This window comes from Amphimedon queenslandica, unplaced genomic scaffold (assembly GCF_000090795.2).
Source record: "Amphimedon queenslandica unplaced genomic scaffold, v1.1 AMPQUscaffold_13061, whole genome shotgun sequence".
In the NCBI taxonomy this organism is placed as follows: domain Eukaryota; kingdom Metazoa; phylum Porifera; class Demospongiae; order Haplosclerida; family Niphatidae; genus Amphimedon; species Amphimedon queenslandica.
The window spans coordinates 51,041-58,315 of record NW_003546703.1 but is presented as its reverse complement, the minus strand read 5'-3'; the positions used below and the strand labels follow the sequence as shown (position 1 = coordinate 58,315).

Genomic DNA, 7,275 nt, shown 5'->3' with positions numbered 1-7,275 from the left:
TGTATGTATTGTGTACTAGCATTAAAATCTCCCTGATTGAACTCATAGGGTATATTCCAACCCAGTGGTCCATACTTCCTCCTCTCCTGTACTGTAGTGTGGAGGAATGCTATAGTGTAGAGGAGTGGCTTCCACTGAGGGAGGTTACTGATATCAAGCTGCTCCTAATAAATAAAATAATGATAATGTAATTCAGTGAATGACAAATAAAAAGGAACTTTTGATTGAAATATAATGGTTTGTGACAAATAATGCAAAAAGTAGTCTTTGGCATAGACATTGGTGTAACTTTCCCATCAGTACTAGAGCTACTGTATCACTTAACTGTGTACAAATTTATCACACGACATAATACATGTACATGCATACCCCAACCTACAGCAGTAACCTGCTACCTCTACCTGAGTGATGTTGGAATAGGTTCTCTTGAGTCCAGCCTTCACTCCTTGAGGTGGTTCAAAGGTATACTTGATTGAGGACTGGAGGAGGTTAATAGGAAACTTTAAATGAACTTCAGTCGTCATCCAAAGACGGAATGAGTCGTGTACTGACTGTGTCTCAAGGATGGAATTGAGTAACTCGTCCAGGAAATCCAAAGCCAAATGTCCATTCTGCACAAGTAGCCAACCACCCTGTAGAAGAATAAAGGAAATAAATGCTCTCATAACTTTAACTTCATTTTAGTACATGTACATGCATTACTTCATAACAAAGATACAGTACCTGTTGTTGGCATTGCTGGAGTAATCTTCTAGCATGTACCTCTTGTCCCTGACCCATTGAAATGGCCTGACAAGCTACAAGAATTAAAAATCATCAAATACACCAAATTTATCCTACACTTGTACAATTAGTAGCACTAGCACTACTATCACTAACAACGGATTGAGCTCTTACTGAGTTTGACTTTCTTTGCCAATAGATCAATATGATTACTGGGATCGGATCCCATTGACAAGAAACAGATCATTGGTATTCTCTTAGTTGACTCCTCCCACATGACATCCATATCCAATATAACACCTTCAGCATATTTAGTCCCCATTGATTCAGCAATGTACCTCCTGGCCTGAGGGAGGACCCTGTCAGGACACCAGGCTCTGATTAGTAGGAGTTTCCTAAACGTATCCAGTGAATTAGTGTACCCGTCAGGTATAGGAGCTGCTTCTGGGGCATCAGCATCAAACCAGGCCTTCCATCCCTTGTCATTGCGGGATATCTGTATGAATGGATAAAATTAATTTAATTCAATTTAAGTTGCAATTAAACTCAATTCAAATTTGGTCCATCAAATGTACTAACCTGGTTCAATATGTCAGAGAATTGTTGGAGTTTTGATAGCTCAACCAAGTTAAGCCACGTCATGTCAGTGATCCATTTTGAGCTCTTTGCTGGGCACGTCTTTAAATCAAGAGCAGCTCCTCCTTTGATTAGAGTCTGAAATTCATTATGCTTCACATGTCCTTTCTGCATGTCAATCTTTAAGGAGAGGAGGAGCGTGAACAGGAACTTGTGTTCTTCATAAAGACCTCTCGTAGAATATCTAAAAGCTTCAAAGGTCAAATACTCCACAATATTATTGATCCGCTTAGAAGTCACAGGAGACTTTCCAGAGCGAGCCATGGAGAGGTCAAATATGTCTAGAAACTGAACCAGTGAAGTCTGGTACATCACATTGACCATTGACATTTCAACTATTAGGAAATAGAGTATGGAGCCTCTGGCAGCTACTGGTCTGTACTCTTCTCTTGCTGTGTTGATCTTTATTTCTGTTTGAGCTGCTATCTCTAGTTTCTGAGTGACATCCTCTGCAGTGATCTTAGTGGTTCTTAATACTTCAATGAGAGACTCATCATCAACTAGTGAACCCTATGATGACCAGTATCAGTAGTAATACTGGCTCAATGAAACTCACAATGTACATGTACATTAATTGTATTACATTATGGTCGGGTTCTCAACAGGTCATTTTGTGATGGTGAGAAGCATCATGTACCACCTAAACACTTCTTGCACTACACACTTTGTATATTAAAATACAATGTATGCTGCACATTTGACAACACTTGCTAATTGGAAAACTTTAATTTCATAAATATGTAATTATTAAATCAAATATTAGTGGAACCACCAGTTGTACTAAGCATTATTGTTTTAATGTGGCAATTGATAGTTATTAAAACATTAAATTTCCCTTCCACAACACATTACAATTAATTAATTAATTAATGTTTTTACTTTTGTTGATGTCAGTCGATACAGCAAACTGTCCTCAAGTTCTTTCATTTTCTTTTTATTTCCAGACACTTCCTCCAACAGCTTAACCCTCTCTACCTCCAGTTCTTGTTTCTCTGTTAGTATAACACGTCCCAGTAACTGATCCTCAAGTCCTTTCATTGTAACAGTGAAATCAATAATAGCAGTACGAGCACTGATCTACAACAGAGAGTACAATAATGCAATAATGAGCTTTAATGTTGTAGGATTAGTTGCAGCACTGCAGAAAAATGTCTCAAAACATATTTTAATTGGAAATGCATTGTAATTTAAGCAAGGCCTAAGGCCATTCCACAGTGGCACTTGCAATATGCATTGAAACTAGTTCCAGTAATTCTTCATCTGATGTACAATTACTTAATGTCAAACTGCATCTATTGTCGTGTAAATACTCATTCAATAGGTAACTAATGGCAGCTGGATCAGAAATACTATTAAAATATACTGTACAAGGTCCTAAGTCCTAAGCTAAAGATAGTCTGGAATCACTTGATTAAAATTAAAGCTCATCAGCTCTAAACCAGTTCAATTGAAAGTGTAGAAAGGCCTTTAATGTTCCTATCTGTTTCAAAAGTTATTAAAAGTGCTGCATATAGTAAAATTACACTTATAGGACATAAATGTACACCTAATAACTGATTGTTACACAGATAAGTACAACAGTAATATGACTATTGATAATAATAACAGAGTATGCTCCATTATATACCTCTGGTGTGTATGACGGGTTAGGTAGTTTAGTTGTAATGTACAAAGCAAATCCTTTCATCACGTCCACCTCTTTATCACCAACTTTAACTTTAAACATGGTCCCTGATTTTATAAAGTTTTTCTCAAGTACATTATCAAGTGCTGGATCAAGCTCCTCTTCAACATCTTCAATGAGAAGAGGCTTACCAAGAGAGAGACAGTCCTCAAGGTGAGTCCTGAAGTACTTGTGATTCAGATTAGTTAACTACAAATACAATAAATTATCATGAAATTATCTGATGTAAGAACGAAATCAATAATAGTGACATGTGCAAATGTGGCTATATATTATGCTAGTACATAAAATCTCATAGCTGGTTTAAGTACAATAAACCAACTATAGCCTCTTTATAATTCATGTAATGGCCCCTTTAGTATACATTATGTGGAGGGTATTTTATACGGTATGGAATATCTAGAGGCTGTATAGGTTATGTCCATTCAAGAGAGGCTATAATGGAATGGAAAATGTGACAAATATAAACAAGTGAGTGTTACCTGAAGTTCATTATTTCCTTCCCTGTTCTTAATCCAAGTCTTTCCCTGTCCTTGTGGGTCAATCAGCAGAGGATATCGAGTGGCTTTAGTAACAATGATCCCGTTTTGAACTGAGAGTTCATCGTTAGGTAATCCTTGAAGATTCCATTCACCAACAGTGGCTGAGGTGGTCAACATTGATACAAGGTTCATATCAGGACTAAATGGAATTTTTCTATTCTGTACTTCTTTCTGCCACGATGACATGAGTAGCCCACGAAAGTCTTGATTAAAAGGACCAGCATAAGAAAGAAAAGCAGAAGCCATTAGTACATCTCCAACTAGTCGCTTTATTTGACTTTGAAACTCTTCACTTTGCTGTGTCCATCTTTCCTTCTCTCCCCCTAGTCCTTCAATCAGAGTTGAAGCTGCTTTCATTTTCCTCTCACACATTTCAGCATCATCAATCAGTGCTTGCTTCTTGCTCATGGCTTCATCATAAAGAGCTCTCACAACATCAAGCTCCTTCTGTTTATCGGCCAAAGTCTGATTGGCATCTTCAAGCTCAGCCTGAGCTGCTTGGAACTTGACTTCTTGGACAGCCAGATTAGCTTTGAGAGGCAGTACTTCTCTGTTCACTCCATAAAATAAGGCCATGGCCTGAGTCCAGGAGCAGAGTCCTGCTACATTACCACACACTTTCTTTGCAGTCTCAGAGTTATAGTCCTCCATTCTAAAGTAAGGTTGGAGTAGCTCAACCATCTCTTCGTTAATCGAATCTTTAGGAAAACTTTGTAAACTTTGAAGGAAGCCAGCTTGACTCATCATTTTTAGTGATTCACCCCAAGAAGGCTTAGGGCCAGGTCTCTCAGAATCCTGTGTCATGTTATTGAGTCTCTTTTGAAACAGTAAGAGGACACAGTCCATAATCCTCATAATGAGATGTGGTGGTGTTCCAAGTTTTCTTACAGTAGCAATGTCTCCTGATTTTATAGTCTGTAGGGCAGCCTCAGCCTCCTCTAGAGCAGGTCTTGCTTTTTCCAACTTCTCCTCAGCCACAGCTTTATCAGCTGCAATAGCATCAGCCACAGACTGAGCTTTATCTTTCACTTTTTGAACCTCTGCTTTCACTTTCTCAGCAGCTTGGGCCTTTACTGTCACTTCAGCAAGAACCTTCTCAGCTTCTTTTGAGGCTACAGCAAGATCCTTCTTCTTCACAACAAGTTCCTCTGATAGTTGAGCTACTGATTCTCCAGCTTCCTTGAGTTTCTCAAGACCAGACTTCATCCTGTTGCTCATCTCTCCTACATAATTCTTCTGCTCTGTGTATATGTTCTTGTATCCTCCAATGAAGGATAGATAGGATTTTGGTGTCACGTGGGCCGTTCGTCGATACCGCTCAAAATACTCAACACAACTTTCAGCAACAAAGTCCTGGAACACACCCATTGCTTGAATTACCTCTGTCTTCACTTCAGGAGTACAAAGCATGTCATATTCTGAAATGAAATGATGAGCAACAGCTATCAAAGCATCTTTAGGCCAGCGACTGAACCAGTCCATTGTACACCCACTAAATAGTCCAGGGAACTTTAACGAGCGACTCCTAAACTTTTCTCCAACTGGAGAGAAACACAAAACAACGTGAAGATTTTTACGAGCACGTGACAAAAAGTAACTGTAAAGGTTTTCTGGTGTTGGTGGGCGTCTTGGGAACTCTTTCTTCATAACTGGGATCAGCTCAGAGTTGATCTCATCAATTTCATCTCTAGCAAAGAGATTAGAGACTTCACCAGATGAGAGAACATTGTTAATGTATTCAAGGAATCCTTCATCCTTTATCTCTTGGTCAGTGAATAGGAACGTCATTCCTTTCCCTTCCTGTCCAGTGGCCCTGTACAATACCTACATGTATAGATACATAAGAGTTTTGGTGAAAGGACCTCAATTTATCAAATTATTGTGTAGCTACATGTGTATAATATGTACATGTACATGCAGTACAAATGAAATTTATCACAACTGAAGTGTAACTCTATCAAGTGTGTACGGAAAAGGTACATGCATAAAATGTGGCTGTCATTAATTGCTAGTGTGAACATTACCTTTAAGTCTTCCATGAGACTATTCACATTATATGATCGAGAGAGTTGAATCTGAAAGGTCTTATATCCAGCAATGAAAGAGGCTAGTCGTGTTAGACTCTGTTTACCGGAACCACCTACTCCAACCAAGAGGGCATTGCCTCTATCAGTACGAATGAGACGAGATATCTTCATTAAGTGGACCATGGCATCTTTAAAGAACACCAGGTCCATTCCAGAGCCTCTTATAGTCTCATTGTACTGCTGGAGGAAGTTACCAAGCCTTTCCTTTAAATCAGGATAAGATGGAATCTATAAAGTTACAAAAACAATTAAATACAGGTGTATAATGAATATAATACGATCCAAATTTTCTAGCTACTTCCCTTACTGGTTCATAAATTTTTGGAGCTTCAAATTCAAAATCATCAGGTTCGTCACCAGTTGGCTCGGGTGGGTCCCTCAAGAAGTCCACAAAGTAAGGTTCCTCAGGAATCAAATCTTTAATTGATTCTCCCATCTCCTCCTCTATCACTCTTGACAGACAGCGGTCAAACCACTCCTTGTCTTCGGCATTAGTGAACCTGTCGGCAATGACACGAGTGCATTCGTGTTTCCAGAGACCTAGAAACACTTCAACAGATGACAATGCCTCAGACTCAACGTGTAGCATTCCTTCCCAGATACGAGAGAGATCACGAAGGTTAAAAATGTAGTGGAATTTAGCAGGAGTTGGTAGCATTTTTATCTACAGACAAGGACAAAAAATCACACAGTGTAGTAATCTTTACTAGTATTAACACAAATTAACTACCATATACAGCATAATAACTGATTATTTTGAGGAAAATGATATTTTTGATTTTGCATAACACAATTTTTGATAGTTTTTAAAAACTAGGTCATAAATTAATATATTATTTTGTCATAATCCTTACCTTTGTTAGTTGCCATAGTCTCCTAGTACAGACCACAAGATTTGGTATCAGTTCAATAGACTCTTTCATGAATCCTCTCTCAGCACAAAAGTATCCTCTACCAATGGCACCAAATATCTTATCAATGGAAGCATTTGAAGGCAGTGTACAATTAAAGACACTGAACTGCCTCTTGAGTCTCTGAGGTATATCATTCCTACCTCCTCCAGGATGAATCATTGCTGCCAAGAACTGTATATCTTCAATGTGAGTAAAGTCTCCTGGTTTCTCCAGAGAATAGAATCCTTGCATTTCCACAGTTTGTCTAACAATCTCATTAGTGATCTGGTCCCCCCATTCATTGATTATTGGCATGTTTATATCATCCACAAAAACGGTCATCTTCTTACCAGCTGGGGGACCGTAAGTTGTCCCAACCCTCTTGTCAATGTAGCTCTCGACTGATCTCTGAAAGTGGCCAGGAGTGGTGGCTGATGAGAAGCTGAGCCCTTTACTCAAATGCTCCTCTGGATTATATTTTGAGAGGTAGCCATGTATAATGACTGTTTTAGCAGTTCCTTGTTCTCCTATCAATAACACGGCCTTGCTCTGCTTGGCTAGCGTGTGTATTAGGAAGTCAGTCCTTACATTGTCAACGTTAGGGACTAGAATGGAGTGATATGGAGGGATACTGTCCTTTGGATAAATGTACTCCTCCACACGTGTTGACCAGTGGACCCAGTCACCATTATCATCAGCAGGAACAAACT

General features: G+C 38.9%; 1 protein-coding gene across 1 annotated transcript in view; it reads right to left on the bottom strand.

Annotated features, from left to right (window-relative positions):
- The window catches only part of LOC100634580 (dynein heavy chain 5, axonemal-like), a 27,021-nt gene that overhangs the window by 2,175 nt on the left and 17,571 nt on the right, over positions 1-7,275 (bottom strand). Inside the window, exons 25-35 of the mRNA XM_011408238.2 lie at positions 6,527-7,273; positions 5,980-6,336; positions 5,610-5,900; positions 3,526-5,409; positions 2,987-3,232; positions 2,239-2,436; positions 1,303-1,869; positions 898-1,219; positions 724-797; positions 402-632; positions 2-164 (exon numbers count right to left, since the gene is read on the bottom strand). Of these exons, the coding sequence (XP_011406540.2) occupies positions 2-164; positions 402-632; positions 724-797; positions 898-1,219; positions 1,303-1,869; positions 2,239-2,436; positions 2,987-3,232; positions 3,526-5,409; positions 5,610-5,900; positions 5,980-6,336; positions 6,527-7,273 (5,080 nt within the window). The remainder of the gene's footprint in view (position 1; positions 165-401; positions 633-723; positions 798-897; positions 1,220-1,302; positions 1,870-2,238; positions 2,437-2,986; positions 3,233-3,525; positions 5,410-5,609; positions 5,901-5,979; positions 6,337-6,526; positions 7,274-7,275) is intronic.